Source organism: Callithrix jacchus, chromosome 21 (assembly GCF_049354715.1).
Source record: "Callithrix jacchus isolate 240 chromosome 21, calJac240_pri, whole genome shotgun sequence".
NCBI classification, from domain to species: Eukaryota; Metazoa; Chordata; class Mammalia; order Primates; family Cebidae; genus Callithrix; species Callithrix jacchus.
In genome coordinates, this window is record NC_133522.1 from 21598608 (window position 1) to 21623243 (window position 24636).

Consider the following 24636-nt stretch of genomic DNA (forward strand, 5'->3'; position numbering starts at 1 on the left):
GTACTTTTAGTAGAGATGAGATTTCACCATGTTGGCCCTGCTGGTCTTGAGCTCCTGACCTCAAGGGATCTGCCCACCTCAGCCTCCCAAATTGCTGTAATTATAGGCATAAGCCACATCACCCGGCCTTCTTCGTATTTCAGATGTTGGTATTATCCAATACAAAGAAACACATGCATGCACACCACCTGGAGGCCTATTGTCATGGTTCAAATATCTTACAATATAGAGATCATAACCAAACAATATTGGAAATTCTTACTAAAGTAAGTCGGCTTTATGAAAGAAAACTGGGCATTTTCTTGATTCTCTGACACAGGAGATGACTTTTGCTCCTCAATAATTGGGTTGAATGCTATGTCAGTGGCCGTAGGTCATACAGAAGTGGTACTGACAGAGGGTTTCATGGCTCCTAGAACCATAATAAGGCAATCCACTAAAACATCCATACCAGGGAGGTGTTGTCAGAAGAGAGAACGGAAAATAATGGTAAAGAACATAAAAGAGACAGCCATAACTAAGAAGAAGTTGCACAAGTAAGTCAAGTGAATGAATGGTTTTTAATCCAGCTTGGATGGCGAGCTTGAAAAAAAAGCAGAATTAGATTTTATTTACATAAATACCAAACAATGATTATGTTAAAATGATAAAAATTATTTAATTCAAATACATTTTGTAAAATCTGGAAGATATATGGTAAGTAACCTTGTGGTTTGTTTAATACACTTTGCTTGGGGATTTTTCTACTCCATAATTCATAAAAAGTCCCAAATACTCTCTAATGGGATTTTTAGCCCAGTCGGTTGGAAAGTACAAAACTACCTCTGAGAATTTATCCACTGCACCCATTAGAGGCTCTTTATACTTTTCCAGCTGATCATAAAGGCCTTGAGTACTGAGCATTACCAAGTAACACCCAGTCCATTCCTGGTGTCTTTTTTTTTTTCAGTATTCTCAGCATGACATTCTAAGGTGATGTGTCTTACAAGAATGGGACTCAGAAGACCTTGACTGAAATCCCAGCTCAGCCCTGAAACTGACTGACCTAGGGCCGGTTCCTCAATCTCAGCACCCTGTTGCCTCTCATTTGGAAAACTGCATTGCCTACTTTACAGGATTGTTGTGCCTTCTGGATTTAATAACTTGTGAAAATGATACACATATAAGAGATTCTCAAAAAGACTTCTTGGATAGGTGAAAACAAAACTAAAAAATCAGAGAATAATAAATGGTGTTCCTCTATTCAGATATTATTCTCCAACTTTGGTGAGCATAAAACATCACCTAAGCAGGGTGTGAAAAGATGTCCATCCTAGGAATTCTGATATAGTAAGTCTGGATTAAGCAAACATTAATAATCATGGAACTGCACATTGAGAAATATAGCTTTAGAACAAAGTATTCTATCAAAATTGTTTTACTTGAAAATATTAGATATGCAGTGATTCTTTCTTTAATGACATATCTCTTACTTAAACATTCAGGTTTATAAGGCCTTTGATTCTCAATTAGAATTAGTTCCCTATGTCCCCCTCATAAATAGAACTATAACAACCTTTCTCATCTAAGTAGCACTGAATTCTAATAAGTGTGCCATTTTAAGTTAGCCAAGCATGGAATGATGATTGAAAAAAACCCAAATATTGTTTATTTCCTATTTATTTTAAAACTAGGTAATAAAAGGTGGTCACCATTTTGCCATATAAGATACTAAGTTCAAAAATATTTTCCCAGGATCGGGTCTTTCCCCCGCTAATGGCTTAGCATAATCCACAATTACTCTTCATTCCTTTATAAAGTTGATCCCTGAATATTTATTCATGGACGAGGTCTTAGTGGCCATCTAGTACTATTCATTTATTTTACAGCTAAAGAAACCCTAGCTAACATCAGCTGGCTTGTCCCCCAACCCAGAATCTTCATTTGAAGACATTTCCCTCCCAAGGTAAACCTAATTGAGAGCCAAGTCTACACTCAGAAAGATTTCCCCACTGAACCTCACTTTGCTGTCCCGTGTTAAAAGAGAATCCAGTGTTTTAAATCATAGTATTAATAGTAATTCTTTCATGTAAATAAATGCAGCAACTTTGGGTTAACCTCCTTCACAGTATCTCACTGATGATATAAGAAAGCAGGATGACAGATTTATTTCACATAAAAATATACCCCCTCAAGGCCGGGAGCGGTGGCTCAAGCCTGTAATCCCAGCACTTTGGGAGGCCGAGGCGGGTGGATCACAAGGTCAACAGATCGAGACCATCCTGGTCAACATGGTGAAACCCCGTCTCTACTAAAAATACAAAAAATTAGCTGGGCATGGTGGCGCGTCCCTGTAATCCCAGCTACTTGGGAGGCTGAGGCAGGAGAATTGCCTGAGCCCAGGAGGCGGAGGTAGCGGTGAGCCGAGATCGCGCCATTGCACTCCAGCTTGGGTAACAAGAGCGAAACTCTGTCTCAAAAAAAAAAAAAAAAAAAAAAAAAAAAAAAAAAATACCCCCTCAAAATAACAAAACTAATCAGTATTCATTTTACTTCAGATCCTGAAATTCCAGCATTTAAAAAACATTTAAAAGGCCAGGCACAGTGGCTTCATGTCTATAATCTTAGCAATTTGGGAGTCAGGGAAGAAGATCACTTGAATCAGGAGTTCAAGACCAGCCTAGGCAACATAGTGAGACCTCATCTCCACTTAAAAGAAAAGAAAAAAAGCTGGACAGGGTGTTGCACGCCTATACTCCTGTCTACTTGTTAGGCTGAGGCAGGAAGATGGCTTGAGCCCAGCAAATAGAGGCTGCAATGAGCTATGACTGCACTACTGCAGTGCAGCCTGGACAACAGAGCAAGACCCTATTGCTAAACTAAAACAAAACACATTTAAAAGTTACTTCTTCTGGAAAGGTAATTCTCTCCCATGTTCCACAGTAAAATAAATGAATTCATTTTGGCTAACTCCTGTTTTGGGTTATTTCCCTTAGATGTTTACAAAAAAATTAGTGCTGATAATATTTTTATTTGATCTTAACCCTCATCTGCTCTTTTGATAGATTTTTTCCTTCTGTTAACCCAAGCCCACACAGCCAGAAAAACTCCCAAGAATTCTTGTCACCAATTCTTCTTTTCAATTGTACAAAGCTTTGAAAGTTATTGATTCGGCAAATGTGAAAAATTAACTTCTCAAAAAATAGCACACATAAAATGAGAACTGGCCAAAGAAACACAAAGAACATTGTTTTAACTGGAAGTTCTATCATTAACTGCTGCAACTACTGTATTCCTGATACATTTTTTTTGCAATATATTTATCACTATATGGGAATGGTTTAATCTACTCCATACAGAGAGCAGTAGGAACTCTCAGTGGCCTCAAAATAGGATGGTTCTTGCCACAAACAACTAATCTAAATTTCTTGCAGATGGCAGGCCTAACTTTTTTTCTAAAAGGAAATAACTCTCCTCTAAAAGTCAAATTTGTTTTTAAAACTGTGGTGTCTTTAACCACTTTTTCCCCCAGTTTTTCGGTTGACACATTGTCATGAGTTAGAGTGGGTTGCATCAATCATTCTGGGTTCTTACAGAAAATATTTTGTGGTGGTTGACTATCACGTACAAGAAACTAAGTGCCCTTTGTGGGTGACTGCGCAGGTACCTCTGATTTCCTGCCAAATCATTCAGAATGCCGCAAATCCATTAAATCTCTCCACAGGGAGGAAAAAATTCCCGCATTCTAGAGAGAGAATTTATGAGTTCATTTCAATCACCACAAATGAAAGCCACCCTTAATATTCATTAGCAATTTTACAGTGGCAATATGCATTATCTATTCGTATGCCCCTCTAAAAGGCCAATTTCCCTTGAAACCTCGAATGGCTCCAAGCCACTCTTTATAGAAACAACGGCCTATGCCCAAGTGGAATCAGGGGAGGCAAATGGATGACATTTCCTTATGCATTGGTAATAATTCCACTAAGCCACTGTGGTGGCTATGAGTTTCTGAGTTTTAAAAATTAAAGGACAGATTTGGAATGTGCAGTCGTGTCATTGTATCACTTCTCTGCTGTCATCTGTGACCATATGTCCCAAATTGAATAGAGCTTTTCGGTTGGCATCACAAGAGATGACTTCTGAAACTGGCATTTCTTTCATTTGGAGAAATGTATATGTCAGAGACATAATTCTATGAGCCTGAGAGTTTTTCATTAATCTCCATCTTTCTACCACCATAGTTCAAGCCACCATCATCTTTTACCTCTTTTTCCCTTCAAATCTATTGTCTTCACTGTATGTAGAGTTATCATCTTTCCAAAACATCAACTTAAGCCTCATGTCATCAATAAATCAACAAGAAATATCAAATAAGCCCTTGGCTTAAAAACATTTTTGCACAGCTTCCTCATTTCTTTTAGGGAACACACAGCAAAACAGCATAACCTATAGGATCATGTGTGGTCTGACTCCTTCCCCAGACTTACCTTATTGCACATCTCCTTGTTTTCTCTCCCAGCCATCATGAATTCTCATTCTCCTCATTTTGGGTTAGTTAACTCTTCGCTTCCATCACATTCGACCTTAATCATCTGAAAACATTTTCTGACTGTCTGACTAGGTCAAATATGCCTATTACTGGCCTTCATAGAACCATGTAACAATCATAGCTCTTATCAAAGCTGCCATTTCATGTCTATTTTTATTTATGTGATTAAATATATTTTTGTCTCTAATTAGACTATGGGGTTCACAATAATCCGTTTCTACCCAACATTTTATCCTCCTTATCTGGCATGATGTAAATACTCAAAACAAATTGTTGAGTGAATGAATAAATCAGTTCTTGATGTTAATGCATCTTGTGCTCTGGCTAAAAAATCCTTTCTATGGGTGAGACATAGGCTTCTATTGGGGCTGGGCTTGAGGTGAGCTGCAATAAGGCCATATTTCTAATCCAATTATTCATCAGTATGGTTGCATTTAATAGCTGGGGACCATGAGATGCATAAAGATCTTACACTGAATATTCATAAGGCTTTTAGAGAGAATTCAACCACTTGCTTTACAACTTCCCAGGAAGGAGAGGGAGCATGAATTTCTTTCCTTCATTTTTTATTCTCTTCTGAAAAAGGTGGTTATGATTGAGCGATATATTATGACTTTGAAATAAAATATCATGAAATGCATATGTGATGTCGCTTTGATAAAAGATATGAGAGGGGTTTTAAAAAGCTAACATCATTTTATATATGCAAGACACTGTTCATACAGTGATAATGTGGGAGGTCAGAAAAGGGCAATGGTGATCCCAGCACATGCACACCATCCTCATCTTCTTTTTGTCTATATTCCCCAGTGACTCATAGGCATGGGGTCACTAGAGTACCCCCAAAAAGCTAAAAATAAACTTTCACCCTTTACTTGTTGTATACATTTCAGTGAGTTAGCTCCAGCTTTCTTATTTCCAGGGAGATAATGGGGCAAACTATATGAAATAATATCTGAAAAACTACTGGAAACCAGCAATGTAAATTCAGTGCAACATTTTCTCATGTAATACAGAATTGCTCAGAATTGTTGATGGCAACATCCTAATGCAAGAACCTGTCTTGGTTACCATTGTGGCCTCCCAGCTCAGGGAAATACCTGATTTATCACAGACAGTATGCTGTTGCTTACTGAATGACAAATAATTAGAAACATATAATAATACATTATAATTAAATGGTAATAATTTCCCTTGAAAATAATAGCTTTTCTTCATTAAATTCCAATTAGTTGTCAGGTACCGTTAATCATGTTACATATATTATCTAGTTCAATTCTTACTAGAATTCCACAAAGAAATCTTTGTGTTTTCCGTTTTATAGATAAGAAACTGAAAATCAGAGTAACGAGGTGACTTAACAGTTACACAGGCAGTGAGTGGAGAGGCCACAATTGAAGGCCAGGCTTACTTGACTCATGGAGTTTCCACCATATGCTGCTTCTCTTTACTGCCATGGTTATTTATGTATCTCCTGCAAAATTTAAAAACAACCCAGTGATAGGAAAAGTCTGGACTAAGAGTTAGGAGGATTATGTTAAGCATCAGCTCTGCCATCATGTGCTGTAGGAGCTCAGGTAATTCACTTAATCTTTATGCACCTCCATTTCTCTATCTGTAAAATGGCAGTAATGCTTTGCCTATTCATAGAGCTAGTATAAGAGCAAATGTGAGCTCTTCTTATATATGTGAGCCAGTATAAGAGCAAATTGTACCTCAAAGGCAGGGTCTCTAATTATCAAGCAGTCAAACCTCTGCCTTTAATCAGCACTTTCACATGCAAGATATTGTTTTATACTGCAAATTGAGAGCTGCTGTCTCCACTTTTATAGATGAGATAAGAAAGGGTAAGTTACTAACCTAGTCTCAAAAGTTACAAAGCCAAGATCTTTGCAGAAAACTTTGGATGCTATGTAGATTTCAGCTTAAAATCCTGCTCTGCCACCTGTATAAATCAGTTATCCTCTTTGAGTTCAGGTTTCTACCATTAAAATGGAAATAATGATACCACTTACTGAATCATAGCACAATTTAAAGAATATATAAAAGCACCTGAAATAAAGTCAAGTGCAAAGTCAATGGTGACCGTGATTATCACAGTGTGTTTGTGTGATGAAAACAAGATTTCAAAGGCATGAACCACTCAAGGTGGCACCTACTGTATGTGTGGTAGGGGTTGGGGTCGGGGGTGATGGTGGCAAAAGCAGATGTCTCACTCCAACCAAGCACTCTTTAAGCTGCATAGACCCTGATCTTCTGCTCCCTTCTACAGTCTTACTTAAACTTCACCCATCCATTTTTCAAAGCAGACTTTATCCCTAATAGCATTTAAAAGGATCTTTTAAAGTACATCTTTTTTGAATGGTGAGACCTCCTGAGAATGAAAATGAAAATTGTGGTTCATGAAGAAGTTTTTGTGGCCCTGAAGTGAACCCATATTCATAGCTGGTTCTGTCTAACATTGTTTGAGTCATGGCTGATGCATCCAGAGACCATGAGGGAGAAAGAAAGTAGATGGGATAAAGGAAGTGTAGTTGTTCAGAAACAAAACAAAACAAAATAAAACAAAACCCTAAACCTAAAACAGCTTATGTAAAGGAAAAAATAAGGTCAACAAGCATCATCTGAAAAAAAATTGCTTTGAAAAATTAGAAATAAATCTTTATGTACAAATCTTCTGCACATAGAATTTATATTCCTCTTTGTATCCTTATGGCCCAAACTGTTGAAGACAAAAAGGATCTGAAAAATCATTGACATTCTCCTCCATTCCAAAGATGAGTAGGTGGAAACCCATGGAGATTAAGCAATTTGACCCAAAGAGATCCTACTATGACAGAGCTAAGCTCACAGCTGACTCCTCTGGCTTTGAGCAGTCTTCCTCTGAGGGTATAACAGCCTCTGAGACGCCATCCTACACATGCAAACTATGTCTTTTCTATCGTGTGCTTAGCAATATTTGAATTATGAATATATTTCTTTTCAACAAAAGAAAATCTGGCAACACTTGGAACATTTGCCAAGGCTCATTATATGTTCTAATGAGCTAATTCAAATGTTCTAACATCCAGGCTTTTCTCCCGCCAGAGATTGATGTCCAGGTTTGGTGATTTGCTTGCTTCTGTTGAAGCATGCAAGAGAGGCTCTGAGTAGGAAGGACATTTAGGTCTCTCATAGCTAATGGGCATATTGGGTCCCCCTCAGATTGTCCATAGTTGTCTTCCATCTTCTATTTGAGAATCCAATGAAACAAATTCCAGCTGTCTTGTGAAAGCCAAAATGTAGTTATAATAGATTATCATGGGTCCTGTTTCATGATCATAAGAACTAATATAAATCATATACATTTTATGATGAACTTTAGCAAGATTTTACTATAAGGAGTACCAATTCAACTTTCTCCTTAATATGATGCACTTGAGTAAACAAGCCCAGAGTGAAAACATACAAAGAGAGAAAAGGAGCAAAACCCTTAGGGTAATTCATAAAGAAGAGGGATTCTGGGTTTCCATAACAGTTTTAGAACTAGATCATGGGACTCCTACTATTTTCACTTATGCATGAAGTTTGTGTAATTGGGAGAAGCCAAACATCAACCCAAATAATTCGATTTGTTTGATTGTTACATTGTTGTGCCTCAAAAGTCTGATTTAATAATATCCCTGTTTATCCTGGGCTTCTAGACTAATACCTCACATTTACAAAGAAATTACATTTTCTCATTTTATCTTTATTTTTATTGTAAAAGATTTTATTGGAAAAAACACTTAAACATTTTATGTACATTTACGATTTACTTTCTACATATTCAACCTAAGGAATTTCCATAAACCTGAAATCTTCTACTATTATATTATCTCATATTTTATGTGTTTATTCTAAAAGCTCTTCTTTATCTAATAAAAAATGTGTTCTCGTGTCTGGTGAGATCTTTTTTCAGGCTTATTTTATATACAAGTAATACAAAGTGTTTGCCTTTTTAGTGAATTTTTACACCAAAAATTGCGATTACTTATTCTTCCTTTTTACCTTTCTATTTTAATAAGAGCCCATAAACTCTCTTGTCAACCCCTTCTCCCAACACGCACATATACTTCTAAGCTCCCAAGTTCATGGACTGGATGGCTTAGGAGGCACTTTACATGAATTTGCTAAATGAGTAAATGAATGGATAAATAAATGAATCAGCTATTGCCGAATCTCCTATTTTTCTCAAATTCTTCTCTTGAGTAAATGCTGATTCTCCTTCCATCAAACATAAAATTGGCCATAATTTACATTTCATCATATAAAGTGGTCATAATTAATGATTTGTTTTTGCTCGCTTTAAGTTTATAAAATTATTTTTAGAATCTTGATTGTCAAGTATGTTAATTTTAGTACAGACTGTAGTAAGTATAGATATGTTTTAGCATTTTTCTATCACATTTTCCTATTTATTTTGTTGAAATTCTCAGTCCAGATTGCTATTTATGATGCTTTCCTTTCCACAAGTGTTCCAAATATATTTGCTGAAACTTTTTACCTTTCTATCCCACTATAATTTCACTGCAAAAAAAAAAAATTAAATCTGTTCCAACAAGTGGTTTTTGATGTCTTGGAGTTGAAACACAGGGGTGTTAAATTATGAGGAATTATGCATTGGTAATTCAGAGTCTACATTCTTCTGGGTGGATGTGTGAGCTTTCTTCTTAGTATGTCTAGTTACTTACCAGGTTCAAATAATACTATCCACCACAAATAGGAGCACAGAGCACAGAGGTTTTTTGGCAGAAGCCTAACATCACTAATGAACACAGAAAATGAGAATAGAACCTGTGAAATTTGTTTTTTCCTTTTACCTAAACCACGTGCTTCCTTATTTAGTCTTTTTACTGATCCACTCTAGTCTTAATTATTTTCTTGCATATTTCTGTTCTTCAAAGTCTACATTGTGGATTCTTACTCATTCATCTACACTTTTAAACTTCACTACTAATTATCAAATAGGTAGAAAAGAAAGAAAGGCCAAAATGAGGAAATAGTGTAGATATAAAGATGGAAAAATATATCATTGTGCTTGGTGAAAGGATGATACTCACTTTGCCTGTAGTAAACAGTGTATAAAAAAGGCCTGGGTGCTTCTGGTTAGAGGGAAGATTAGGTGAATGAGTTTCGATTTGACCCTGTAGGTTGTGGGGAGGTGCTTAAAGGTTTATGAGGGGAACAGTGACATTATTAGATTTGAGCTTCAGGATCATTAATCGGGGTAGTATTTATCCGTTAGAATAGTCAAGAAAATTAATCTGTTACATTAATCTGGTAATGCTGTGTCATGTTGATTGAAGGGGGAAGACTAGGGTCAGAGAGACTGAGGGAGATTGCCAAGGGAGAGAACAGAGAGACAAAGTGGAGGACAGGCACAAACAGCTTATCCTGGTTATGTGGTCTGTCTCCCAGAGACCTCTGGTTTTCTCAAAACGTATTAAAACTCTTATACAACTTAGCAGTGAAGTTGTGTAACCCAAGAGCACTTTCCCTTGTCAATAATTACATCCACTGCTGCCCATTTTTAACTGAAAGATGAATTATAAAACCTTTTGCTGCTTTTCTTATTGGTTAGCATTAGCAGACCTCTTGTTCCTTAAACTGAAACGGTGATGTGAAGAATTTTCCCATGGCCCACATGGTTTGTCACCATTGTGATGAATTCATGTAAGATTCCAAAAAGCCCTCATATTCACCTTGTATGTCTCCAAGTACAGCCTTATTTCTCACTTTCAGATGCTGTATATCAACCTGACTCATTTTTCTTTGATTTTTGTTACATGATTCTGTCTCTCACTATTATAATTTTCTCTCTATATGATGTTTGAATTCTGCTGTAGGCAGGTCCCTTTTCTGTCCTTTTGGGGCTTTGACTTAGCCTCTTCTTGAAAGATCTTTGGTTAGTCACTTTTAAAAATTTTCACACTGTTTTTATTAAATGGGCTTCAAAATATTTTAGAAATTTGAGGAAAGGGATGGATATTTCTTCTTGCTTATGTCTAGATTGCATCATTTTCTTGATATTATAAAAATAATTTAGGAGAATAGCTTGAACCTGGGCAGCAGAGGTTGCAGTGAGTCAAGATCTCGCCACTGTACTCCAGCCTGGGCAACAAGAGTGAAACTCCGTCTCAAAAAAATAATAATAAATTAAAATTTTTTTCAGAAAAATGTGTTTATCCTTATAAATCTGAAACAGTGTCCCAGGTTTTAAAAAGTATATGTGTTATTTAAAAATATATGAAAGGAAGATTTTTCTCTCCTTCAGAGCCCACAGACTCTATCCTTTCTTACCCTCATTCCCTACAAAGCCTATGGCTCATTTTCCTCCTTTTGTTAAGATGTTCCATGCTCTTAGTGTGCAGAGCTTCATAAGTACTCTTCCGTTATTCTTCTTATAAATTGATTCAAAACACATGGCTTCAAAGATTATTTTTGGCTACCTCCACCATTCCCTTTCTTAAGATGCATCTGAAATCCCCTGTCAACACCACTCATCTCAGATATTACAAAAGACCCTCATCCTTAGTTTTCCATTTCCATTTTCTTTGGAGAATACCCTTTCATAAATCTGATCTTTTACCTTTCTCAGTTTATATCAATTCCATAATCACATATATTTCTTTACTCCCAGATCCCACAGACATTACAAATGACTTAACTTCATGTTAAACATCTCTGTGTGTCTCGTTTTCCTGTTGACTTCTGTGAAGAGCCCTTGACAAATAATACATTTCCCTGTCTGATTCAGTTTGTTTATAGCACCTCAACTGAATAAAACATTCCAATCCTAACACAGACTGCTGGATGTTTTGATTTTTGAAATAAATATTACTTACTATAGATGAGTCCCAACACTATTTCATTAAACATTTCTAATAGATACCAATAACCTTGCTTAATCAATGGGTGTTTTTGGTATGCAAAGTCACTCAGAGGAAAAAGAATGGGGACTGAGACCACTGTACAGAACTGTAATTGGTGGCTGAAAGAGGTAAGAAGATTATTCAAGCTCACTCTGCTGGCAATGTAAGAACTGCATTCAATCAGTCAGGACTGGCCTTGAGAGTGGGAGCCTACAGTAGGCTTAGCAGGAAGCATACCAGGGCAAACAAGGACTTTTTCAAAAATAAGTTAATTTCAGACCACCTAAAAACTTTGATGTAATAATGGAGTCAAAGACACCACGTGGATTATGAGGTCTGGAGTTCAAGATCAGCCTGGCCAATATGGTGAAACCTCATCTCTAATAAAAATACAAAAATTAGCTGGGCATGGTGGTGAGTGCCTATAATCCCAGCTACTAGGGAGGCTAAGGCAGGAGAATCATTTGAACCCGGGAGGCAGAGGTTTCAGTGAGTCGACATCACTCCATTGCACTCTTGCCTGGGCAACAGGGTGAGACTCCATCTCGAAAGGAAAAAAAAAGAAAACGCACACACCAGAATCTACTATTTCTAACATTTCTGAAGTCAAGGAGAAACTAGTGTCCTTGTAGATTGGTTTCATTTCTCATGAAATGTGGGGTTTAGGCCCAGCTCCATCATATCTGCATATGTTGGCACATACATTTTTAAAAATATGACCACACCCTTACCCTTTTAAATTGCAAAAAATGTCGCCTCTGACTACCTGCCATTTATAGTAAGTAACTCTCATTACAGAAGCACATCTTTTAAACCCCAACACTGACTCTGTACGTTCTATAATATGAAAGTTAAATAACCCAAATAATAGCCCTGCAATTACTATTGAAAAAAATCCAGCGATGCTAAAATGAAACTGGATATTTTTCACTTGTTGTTGTTATAGAATATATGTGTAGAATACAAAAATCGTAATTTGCACTCATCCGACTTCCTTCACTTTAGTGTCTCAAGTCCCGGAGTGTAAGTGGTCTCATTAAGTTTACCAAACTAATTTAACTCTAACATGCTCTTGAACCATCTCTCCAAATCCACTGAGGCTTTTCTGTCATGAATGCTGAACAGTATCATCTGAAATTCTGAGCATTCTGTAGATATGTTTGACCTTCTGCAGATAAAACTCACTCAATCATTAAGTTATATATTAAAATAGACAAAACTACCTAAATAAAAAAGAAAAATATGACTATTGTGTATTTGCCCAAATCTACACACATCCATAAACTCTCACATATACAAAATAACTGAATTTATGTGTAACTGGATTTATTATAATGAGGAAAGCTTTGGCTGTAAGAACAACTAGAAAAACAAGAAGAAATACTTTATCTGAATCTATGGAAACAAAGTCCATTGGTTTCTAAGCTCCATTTATTTAGGCAACAAGTGCAAGTGTTACTCAGATATTTATTTGCTTATTTAATTATTTCTGTTCTGCACTTCATGTTAGAAAATACTTCCTTCTTCCTCTTTTTTTTTTTCCTTTTTTGAGACAGGTTCGTCTCACTTTGTCGCCTAGGCTGTTCTGGTCTTGAACTCCTGGGATCAAATGATCCCCCAATTTGGCCTCCCAAAGTACTGGGATTAATGGTGTGAGCCACCATGCCTGGCCAATTGTTCAGATATTTCTCGAGGACCCATTACATTATAGGAACTATGGAGGATACAAAGATAAGTTATTCATAGGAAGTATACAAATACTGAACTGCCAGCACAGGTAGCGTATGGTAAGTTCCATGAGGATGAGGGAAACGTAGATATCATTTAGTTCTGTATCCCCAGTGCCTGATATCATGAATAGCAAATAGTGGTGCCAGTATGTGTTTCAGAAATATGTAATGAAAGAATAATGCCTTCGTTTAGTGTAGACGTTCAAAGGAAGGAGGGACTACTCTGTCTGGTGTTAGCCAGAAAATCATTCTAGACAATGAATTATTTGAAATGAGTCTAAGGGATGAAGGGATGGGTTCTAACGGAGAGAATTCACATACCAAGAAGAGGCCATCACACAAACACAAAGAGAGCCAGGAAAGTGCAAGACAGCCTTTAGGAAAAGCAAATCATTCTGTTTGGCAGTACACCGTAGGAAATCAATAAGGAAGGCATAGTATACAGTTAAGACTGAAAAATTAGATTGAAGTCAGACTGATGAAATCCAGAAATGCCAAGTTAGGGAGTCCAGATTTTATTCTTGAAGAAAGCTTGGACTATTTGTGTTCTGATACTTATACAACAGCTTAGTCACTTGCCAAGGAGTCATCAGCCTTGATCCTGCTTCTGAACCTGTCAGAGGGAGTCGTCAGAAGCACATCCTAATTACATTACCAGCTACTCTCCAAGACACTGCTTAAAGAGAAAACCTGCAAAGTGCAACAGTCGCAGAAGAGAAGACAGAGACTAAAGAAGCAGGAGAGACATTTAGAAATGATTAACGTTGGTCAGTTTCATCACTTCCAAGTCTGTTATTAGACACCTGTTATATTTACCATGGTACTTCGAACACAAGTTGCTTTAGTTCTAGTTGTTGGAGACTTAATGCACAAATCTCAAAAGGTAAAAAAAGTTCCAAGAGAGAACCAAGGTCCTCTTCAGGGACCTCTAATGTGTTATAAAATGTAGCCTCTGCCTAAGGAGAAACTGATTATTTGAGCAAAATGGTAGAGAGTAGGTTTCCTGGATACACAAAATTGTCCCATTTATTCACTTAAAACACAAATGACCAGAAGCTGTAGAGAAATAAAGTCATAATACATGCCTTGAGCAACTTACAATGAAGTTGAAAAAAAGTTTAGCACTCTTAAGTCCTAGTAAATTTATAATATTTGACTTTAGCTTCTTTACTATTTCTTTACTATTTCCATTTTTTAGTTAAGAAAATTAAGATGAAAAGGTTTAAGTAACTTGTCCAAGCAAGAAAAAAAGAAAAGCAAAACCAGAATCAAAATTTGTTTGACTCCAGAAAGCATATTCTTTCTCATGTACCATATAGCCTTAGAGTCTGCCCTAGGATATGGAAAACACTACATGGTAGTAGATAAAAGCAGGATCTCTAGATAAAAGCAAGACCTAGGTTGTAGGTCTTGGCTCTACCTCTTGTTAGCTGTCTGACTTTGCACCTGTTACTAACTTTTTGTGCCTCCATTTTCTCAATTGTAAACTGGGGAGAAATAATATTTCTTAAGGTAGTGTTTCATAATGTAATTCCTTACCTGATAGAGTTGTTGTGAAATTTAAGTGAGATAATACATACAAAATGCTTAGGCGAATGGCAGGCCTAAAGAAAATGCTCATTAAAATTAGCTATTATTTTTCAGTGAAATTTCATTATAATTGCAATAATGTAGACAGTTCACTGCACATTTTCTTGCTTTCAGTCAACATACAAAGTCTTCCTTTAATCAAAAAGAAATCCCTGGAAATATCTTATACAGTCATTAATTTGTACATAATTGAATATATGAAATGTTAACATGGGCAAAAGTCACAAGCATTTGGTTGCTTTTTGGAAAGACAACTCTTGCTCTGGTAACTTTTCTGACACTTATACATTTGACTGATTAGCGTTTTTTCTATCTGTTTCTTTCCTGACAGTCAAAACCCCAGATAAGATGACACATTTCCGTAGTTTGCAAACTTACCCATGAATGTAGGAGATCCATATCTGAGCAGGAAGACTTGAGACGTGTGTGGCGAACACAAGAGGAGCAGTGGCCCCAGGGTCCAACCTCGGCTATTTGGAAATCAACATATGTCCAGAGAGGGTTTTCAGGAAAAGGCTTCCAGTGATGCCATATGTAAGCTTCACCTTCATACCAAGCTAATTTATCTTCCAAGTTGCAGTCATTTAAAGTGTTGGATGTACCCTGTGTTGCAGAAAGAGTATCCGACCTAATCTCCATTTCTTCCTTCCTGCTTGTGCTAACATTACTCGTTTTCTTTTCTTGGGATTTGGTTAATTTCAAACAAGAAATCAACGTGTCATCTTCATCTTCTGAATGACAAATAAATAGGTTAAAAACTATTATCATAATTCTTTGCATATAGAAATTATACTTCCCTTTAGGTAAGAAAAATAAGTGAACCACACTGGATAAACCAGGATGTCATTCAATTTTATAAAATTATTCCAGCAGCATTTCTTTAAAGAGTAAGTTACTTTGCATTATAAAAAATTTTGTTTTGTAAAAATCTGATTTTTCTGATGTTTTTGAAACCATATCTATTGATTAAAGTCTTACTGGAATTAATAGAAGCCACATACAAATAGCATGCTGAAAGATATTTGAGGAAAAAATACAAGTAAAAAAAATCCACCTCTTATGTTATGTTTCTATTCTTAAATATTTTTAATTTTTAAGGTCATATGTATAATAAAGAATTACAAGGAACACATGGACACAGGGAGGGGAAGATCACACACCGGGACCTTTCAGGGGTTGGGGGATAGGGGAGGGATAGCATTAGGAGAAATACCTAATGTAGATGACAGGGTGATGGATGCAGCCAACCACCATAGCACATGTATACCTATGTAACAAACCTGCACGTTCTGCACATGTACCCCAGAACTTAAAGTATAATAATAATAAAAGAAGAACTATAAGGAAACAAATAAAATTATTTGCCTTACTTAAATGAATAAAATTTCAGTGGGTATGGAATGAAATCCTACTGATATTCTGAAATTGTCTATTTTAATATCAACCTGCCAAGAAATTTATGCATGCAGTGTGTCTCATGGTGAAATCGTTTTTAAAAAGCAAGAACGACAAAACACAAAAGGCATATCAGTAATGCTATAAAGTTCATTTGTGAGACCTATATGTACACAATGTGGCAAAGAGTCTGATGAACTTTCTAGTAATATAAAAAACAATTACAGAAAATAGAAATGTATATCACCCAGAATCCATTGCTCTAGGTCATGGAATCCTTTTAAATTCAAATGTTTAATGGGTATTTTTAAAAGATTTTGATTAATTGAAACATGCTATTATGAATAAATAAATACAAATCAAAGTTGCATGCCATAGACATACCAATTTGCTAGGTTTACATCAAAATTCAAATATACTGTTTTCTATGGCTAAGGAATTGGAACAGTAGACACTGCTGAGCTTCCTCCATTGCTCTCACTCTGTCGCTGAGCCTGGTCTCAAAGGGAAGGAGAAATGGGGTGTGACATAAATGTGGGGTAAAATTCAGGACTAGATGGGGATGTCTGTTTCAAAATAATTTGGCAATAAAGAAATACTCGATGTTTAACGATTATCTTAAGACCCTATCAAAATGGGCTCCATTAATATATGCTTCTTTAGTTTTCCCTCAAAGGAATTTTAAGAGCTTATTGAGCTTTTACTTACGGAGGTTTATTAATGTCGGTTTCACCTCATCCAGAATCTGCCCTCTGGCTTTCTTGGTCCAAACCAGTTTCTGCAGTCTCTTTAGTGTCCCCATTGATTCCACTGGGTCACCGCCAGATTTTATGGCCTAGCACAAACACAGCTCAAAGTTAAGACAAATTATTCTTCATAAAAGATTAAATATAAAATATGTTGAGATCATAAGTGTGGAAAAGTTAGTAATGTGACCTTAAAACCTGAAGCCTGAGTCAATTTAAGAAATAACTTGAAAGCACACCACACTTTTTTAGGTTCAAAATTGTAAAATATCTTACAACTGGCCAGTCATACTAAAGCAGAGTGGTTTTACCAATTTTTTTTTTTTTACTTCAAAATACAGCAAAATGAATTGAACTCAGAAATGTCTGTGAAATAGTGGAAAGATCTTTGCAGTGTAATATAGATGGAACAAGAGGTTCAACATTGCTATTTGCTAGTGTTGGAACAGACTGATAGTATGCAAAGTCTAACAGCTAATATTAGATAAAGCAGAATTTAAGTTGTCTTCAATTTCTTTTTGGAAATTTGTGGGCGAACAGCATTTGTTTCAAGTATGAAAAATTTTCAAATAATGTACTTTAAAAAATAACCTCTTTCTAAAAGATATGCAGAAAGTGACACAAAGGATAGCCACAGTATGCCACATTATGTTGTAATATATAAGAATCCCTTATTATGACAAAATACGGACAAATTATAATTAACATTTCATTAATGACTCTTGTTTTCTTTAAAAGATTCAGGAATGTTTTCCACTAGTTCAGTGTTGATGAATTAGTATTTCTACAGCCTTTACTTATGATCTTAAGGACAGTTCCTCATAAGGATTTCAAAATACTTTGGAAATTAACATTTTATGTGCCAAGTTTGATATGAACTGATAAAATCATTGTGTTCTGTTGAATTCACAGGTGTGATGTAATACATATAGGAATACCTCTTCATCCAGAAAGTTCTGGACTTAGAAATATTTCTCCACCCACTTTTGTCTCATTCTTTCCATTGAACAGCTGACAAATGACATCTACAAAGACATTCAATTTTCAAAAGGTGAATGTTTGCTTCCTCATTAAGGTTTGAATGAGACATACTTATAACAATGCTTTCCAATTCTTTGAAAGAGACTATAAGCCCAAATAAATGTTTGGGAGTAAAGAATATCTGACATGCAACATTTCTAATCTTTATACCCAGCTGTTATTTTTAGCCTTTAAGAATGGCTTTGAACAACCAGTATAAACTTGATGTTCTGTCTCTGCAAAATAGCACTTATGTAGGAAATGTGACATTTTTGTCAGAGCAAGCTATACCTTTTCGCATTAAATAAGTGAGTAAATATTGAAATCATTTTAATCTTTCAGAAAGGACTGTGACGAGATATTCTTAGATATGCAAAATCTTCCCTCTCTTTCCAAAGGCCATGCTCTGTTCAACAGAATTTCTATTGCTGTTTATATTTTGTATTATTTCCCAGTGTTTCTTTTAGCGCTTTCTAAGTTACTTGGTTTTATAGACTCTTTTCAGCTGAGAAAGAGCCAGTTTCTCCTCTTCAGACCCTTCCGGAAAATCATAAGATGACATTGCACAACCATTTTTTTTCTTTGCTGTGCTTCTTTTTTTATGGCAACTTCTTGTTACAGCCAAAGCTTAACTGCTCCACTGAAACACTGGCAACAAAAATCGCCTTTTCTTCTCCCTTTGTGAAAAATATTTTCATTTAATGTAGGAAAGGTATTATATACCAGGGAAACGGAACTTTCTATAAATGATTCCCCCTAAGAGGAACTAAAGCATTTGGAAGGTATCTGAATTCAGATAAGTAAGATCTCATGGCCTAGAGGTTTTAAAACAAACTGACCTTTCATTATTTTTTTCACACTATTATAGCCTTTTTAAAGCACAATATTGTTAATTTTTGTATCTTTATTCACTTTGAGTTACTAGACATCAGTCTACTGCATTTTATTTATTTTTTAAAATACTATGTGACTAGGATTGTGCATGGCTTAATAAATATGTACTGAATGTAAATACAATCCTAACTTTATACATATACATATATTTTATATACCAAATGGAGTATTCATAGTACATTTTTAATACTAGACACAGTACTTTCTAATAGCAAAGTACTTCTGGACAATCTCCTCTTGTTAATAGGTACTATATATCCAAGGGATAAAATTTAATGTTAATATTATTATAAAAGAAATAGAATCATTAAAACTATGTATTAAAAAGAAATCCTCTAAAATATTTTCCAAATAATAACCCTATTTATCTCAATTCTCTTATCTGTTACCTACATATTTGTACTGAATGTGATTTAGTTTTATAGTAACATGGCTTTTAAATTCTAAATGTGTTCTAAGAAGATTGACCCATAAATTAAACCTAGCATTCAGCAAATCAATGAACTTTTATTGAGCAGCTACTCTATGCCATGCACGGTCTCATATTCTGGGGATATGGCATTTAAGAAGTAATAGGAGACCACTGTTTTTATCAAGTCTAATTCTAGAGGGAGGTGACAGATGATAAACATATAAACAAGTATAAAACATAAGAATGTGACATAAGAAATGCTATATGAATAATTAACAGGGTGATTGAGTGAGGATGCAAAAGGGGGGTTTATTCATTTACTGATCAGGAGGAGCTTCATTAAAGATACTATAACTGAGGCCTGAATGATGAGAAGGGATCAGATATGTAAAGATTTATAGATGGTTTAGAATTCAGCAGATGGTCAGAAAGAATATTTTGCCTGAGACTTAAGTAAGAGAAAATTTCAGCCAGGCAAATAGCAGAGAGTAGAGAAGTCTTGGAACACAATACAGTTTTCAAAGGTTCTAAAGCTGGAATTCCTGGAATATGCTTAGTATGTGACCATGAAGAGAAAAAAAGGAATAGTATCAAGAGGTGAGCCCAGAGAATAACAGAGATCCTTCCAGGAAACTTCTGTAGAGCAGGTTGAAGAATATGGAATATCTAACTAGAGGATGATACAATTTGGTTTACAGTTTTGTTCTTCTGTATCTACTGAATTTTGATTTTCTATTTCAATGGACTCTTCCCAATAGCATTCAAACGTGCTCTGTGTCATTCATATTTACTTCACCATCTTTCATTCACTTTTTCTATTCTTTTTCCTAGGCATTTGTCTCAAAATGTTAACTATTTATGCTTCCTGTAATTTAAATCTATTAACTTCACATCCTTTCAATGTATCTCACCTATCAGCTTTCATCTCTGCCATTTCCTTTAAATTGTCCTTGTGGTCCATTCTAAAACTCCTTTACTACATGATATTCAGCAATGTTGACCATGGCAACCTTCTGGAAACACACCCTTTTCTTGGCTTCTGTGACACGATGTCCCTCTGATTTTCCTTTTGCCTTTTTTGACTCTTCCTTCTATAACTCCTATATGCTGACAGCTTCCTTTTCTTAACATTAAAATTTGAAATTACTTAAGGATTAACCCTGAGCTTTCATCTGATATCACCATCATTCTCTTCTCGTGTGCATTCATGCACACACACCACTTTTTACACCACTTATATGCTAATGACTCCTAATTTCTTTCTTTCTCTAGGCCTCGCTGCAGAGCTTCAGACTCACATATCCAACTATGTATTTAAAACAATTTTTAAGCACAATCAGTACTGACCGCTAGACCTGTGCCCCAAATATGATGCTCATACAGTCTTCTTCAACTCAGTGAAGGCCATCTTCATCCACCCAGTGCACATTCTGTAATGAAGAGTTTGGTCTATTCTATCACCAAAATGTATTTTAAATGTTTTTTTTTCTCCATCTCTGTTGTTATCAATCTAGTTTAATTTTCTTTCATTGAAACTATTGTCAAGTCTCTAACTGGTTTTCTTTTCACTTTTGTTTTTCTAATTTATAGACTTCTTTGAAAGATGTAAATTTCCAATAAAATGGTAATTATATGCAAGTGTAAATGTAATTTTTCATATGTATATATTTAACATGTATATACTATATATTTCATATATTTATGTCTATAAATGTAAATATCTTTTATTTCATTTTGGTCACTCTTCCTTAAATAGTATACAAATTTTGTTAGAAGTGCTTGGTTAAATATGTCTCATTTTCTGACACTTCGCTTCTATATTAAGATTAGATAATAATTTTTAGAAGATAGCATCAATGAATTATTGAACTGGATTAGTCCTACAATCATATTTTATGAGCTGCAATGGAAATTATTAGACAACTAGTCTACCAGACTATATAAAAAATGAGAAAACTCAGAGAAGTTAAGTGGCTTACTCAAGGAAAGATAATCTATTAATAATAGAGTTGGGATGGGAATCAAGTATTCTGACTTTTAAGCCAATATTTTTTCTAACAGCGACTTTAAAGTCCAGAATAATTACTAGTTATCTAGTATTGACAACCAAATTAAGACCAATCAAATTCAGGGAATCGATTTGGAGGTTAAATATGGTTTTCCAAGACACAGAATAAGTATCAGGTAGGCACTTTCAGATTGGTAGGCCTATCCTCTTAAATATAAATAATTAAGAAGGAAATAAATATATGTGTTTGTATGTATGTATATGCTTACACATATTTGCTGGAAAGGCATTTACATCTTTTAAATCTCTCTTGATATTATCGCTTCCTTTTACAGAAGGAAAATTTAGGCTTATACAGACTAACTAAAACCAGATGGCCCATCTGTCCGAATTATGTTCTCCTTACTCCGCTACTGAAAAGGAAGCTGAATAACATGTCAGACTTAATGAAGTAAAAAACAAAACAAAACAAAAAACCCTTTGTTCTTTCTTTTGTTCTTAATTTCTGATTTAGAAAAATTTTCCTCTCTAGTGCCATCTTTAACAAATATTCAGATAACAAATCCTAGTAATTTGATGTCTATTTCACATAATTCCTTCAACAGGAGAAATGGGGATTTTCAAAAATTGATATTTTGGTTTATTTTTAAAGAAAGCTGTAATGGAAACCGAAATTGCAGGTAGTTTCCTATGTTTTGCATTGACAGTGTTCTCTAAGTTTCCTGGTCTTATGATGCTTTGCTTCATTATTAAAACTTTGCCAATGCACAGGTCTTAGAAATTTTTTAATGTTCACATAAATTAGATGAAAAATCAGATTGTAAATTTATATTGAAACTATAAACACCACCATATGTGGTCATTTTCTTTCTTTATATATTCTACAGTTCTTAGTTTTCTACAATGAAGATGTATTAGTTCTGTAATTATAATAATTGGGAGAAATTTTTGTTTGTTTGTTTGTTTTAAACACAGGGTCTTGGTCTTGCTCTGTCCTCCAGGCTGGAGCCTGGTATGCAATTGCACAATAAGAGCTCACTGTAGCCTTGAACTCCTAAACTCAAGTTATCCTTCTATCTCAGCCTCCCAAAGTGCTGGGACTACAGGCATGCACCATCACACCTGGAATTATTTTTATTTATGATTTATTTACTTTGTAGAGATGAGGTCTTGCTATATTGGCCAGGCCGGTCTTGAACTCCTGGCCTTAATTTTCCACTTCAGCCTCCCAAAGTGCTGTGATTACAGGTGTGAGCCTCCACATGTGGCAAGAAATTCCATAAACTACAAAATGTATTGAGAAGGCAGATTTCAAAAATTCGATCTGTCCCTACTAAGGACAAAAGTGTTCAGTTTTTCTACAGGGAATTTGTTCTTAGTCACTTGAAAGGGAAGGTGCCTAGAGACTGGAAGGAGAGAGCTACTTTCATGGTAAAAACAAAACAAAGAAAAGGTTTTAAATGTTGAATTATTAAACCCCTAAATCTATATTTTTATTCCCTCCTATATAAAAGTGACTAGTCTCTATTCATTACCTAAAACACACTCTAAAAAGATAATTTTAAGGTCACAATGATTAATAAACGTTTAGAAACTCAACGAACAGTAATAAAACCAATGGGATTATGGACTAGAATTGATCAGTGCAGACACATGAAAACAAATACATTTCACTTCAGAGGTTTATTTTACTGCTTTCTTGGAACTATAATTAATTAAAACGATAATTTTTATGCAAATAAAATATTGATTGAAGAAATAATTACTGTTGTGAAAACTGCCATGTTGACATTATTCACATATAATTATAATTTTAAAAATTATTAATTTTCAGTGTTAGAAACTGAACTTAAACCAAGATTAGATCAGCACTTAAAATAAAGCTAGGCAAAATTTTTAAAGTAATAGAATAAATGAGCAATTGAATGAATTAGCTAGTGAAATCAAATATATTCTCCGAGAAGGCCTATAACACATTGACTTATTCATTTATCAAATATTTGCTGAGCGCTTAATCTATGGGAGATAGAGGAAGAATGAGGCCGGGCGCGGTGACTCACGCTTGTCATCCCAGCACTTTGAGAGGCCGAGGCGGGTGGATCACGAGGTCAAGAGATCGAGACAATCCTGGTCAACATGGTGAAATTCCGCCTCTACTAAAAATACAAAAAATTAGCTGGGCATGGTGGCACGTGCCTGTAATCCCAGCTACTCAGAAGGCTGGTGAGCCAAGATGGCACCATTGCACTCCAGCCTGGGTAACAAGAGTGAAACTCAGGCTCAGGGGGAAAAAAAGGAAGAATGAAACATTGTGTCTGCTTGTGATGCGCATTGCCTAACATGAGTACTAAGAAAAACAGTCATATGTTTCTCCTCCTGTCCCCCTCACTGGAAGGTGACTTCTTTGGGTTCTAGTACTGTTTTGTTCATATCAATTCCTAGAATCAGTACAGTCAGTTTATATATATTCAAACTGAACAGCTGGCCAAAAATACATCTGGAAAAAAAAAGTTTTATATGTGTCATATAAGAACTACAAATAAAATTCAAGGATTATTACAGGAGAGAAAGATTGCATAAGGTGAGAGCAGGGAGGGGAAATGTGCTTGGCTAAAGGATTAGCAGGTATTTAAGAAGCTAAGCCGTATAATTTAGGATGCCTGACAAAGCCATTTACGTAATAGTCTTATCCCACTATATAAACACTAAAATCCTTTCAAGTCCTAATAAAATTTTCTAGCTCCTCCTTACTCTCAAGCAGATTTTGAGGTGCATAATTCTGGTCTTGGAATCATGTGCCCTCTGAAAACACCGTAAAAAAGGAAAGGAGTCTTCCAGAGCCACACAGGCCCAATTTTCCATTGTAAAATGAAGTGGCAATGTCATGGCCAATTCACTTCTGCTCTTTCCTCACTGACGTAAAGCTTAGGGTCAGTCTTTGAATGTGAAGACACTGCCATACTAGGTGGGAGTTGCCAGGATTACACAAACCAGAGTTGCAAACGAGGGTTGTGTTGATTTAAGGGAAAAGGCCACAGAAGCCACATCTTTCCTACTTCCTGCGTAATATCCTCTGCTCTGAAATTTTGAAGAAGTTTCTAAAACTGCTCATAAGAGCATTTCTCTTTTTGGGTACACCTCCTAGCTGACCAAAAAATGTGAATAGGAAATGTAAGAGCCAGTATGCAAATCAATCAACTCGTAATAAGTGTCTATTGGATTCTTAGCAAGAAGAGGAGATATGGATAGAAAATTACACAGTAAAAAAACAACTTTTTAATTTAGGATTTATAATTTAATATACACAAGAAATGTAAAGCAAACCTGGAGTAAGAACCTGCCCTTGTGTGTTGACAAATGATGGTTCTGCTTTAAAAATCTGCTTTGTGACTAGCCATGTGAATTTGAGTGAGCCAC

The 24636-nt window shown here is 35.5% G+C and overlaps 1 protein-coding gene and 1 long non-coding RNA gene across 6 annotated transcripts in view; one reads left to right on the plus strand and one right to left on the minus strand.

Moving 5' to 3' along the window:
• The window catches only part of LOC108589410 (uncharacterized), a 207063-nt gene extending 185063 nt beyond the window's left edge, over positions 1-22000 (plus strand). The window contains exons 3-5 of one of the 3 annotated variants that reach the window (XR_013530574.1): positions 15076-15278; positions 17798-17936; positions 20484-22000. This is a non-coding gene — a long non-coding RNA (uncharacterized LOC108589410). Of the gene's footprint in view, positions 1-949; positions 8451-15075; positions 15279-17797; positions 17937-20483 lie in introns of those variants that run through there. The other 2 variants (XR_013530572.1, XR_013530573.1) reach the window with 2 other exon arrangements.
• The window catches only part of SAMSN1 (SAM domain, SH3 domain and nuclear localization signals 1), a 555105-nt gene that overhangs the window by 73371 nt on the left and 457098 nt on the right, over positions 1-24636 (minus strand). For all 3 annotated transcript variants that reach the window (XM_078358566.1, XM_054248946.2, XM_078358567.1), the window contains 2 exons: positions 16848-16974; positions 15123-15475 (listed from right to left, as the gene is read on the minus strand). In XM_078358566.1, coding sequence (XP_078214692.1) covers positions 15123-15475; positions 16848-16974 — 480 coding nt within the window. The remainder of the gene's footprint in view (positions 1-15122; positions 15476-16847; positions 16975-24636) is intronic.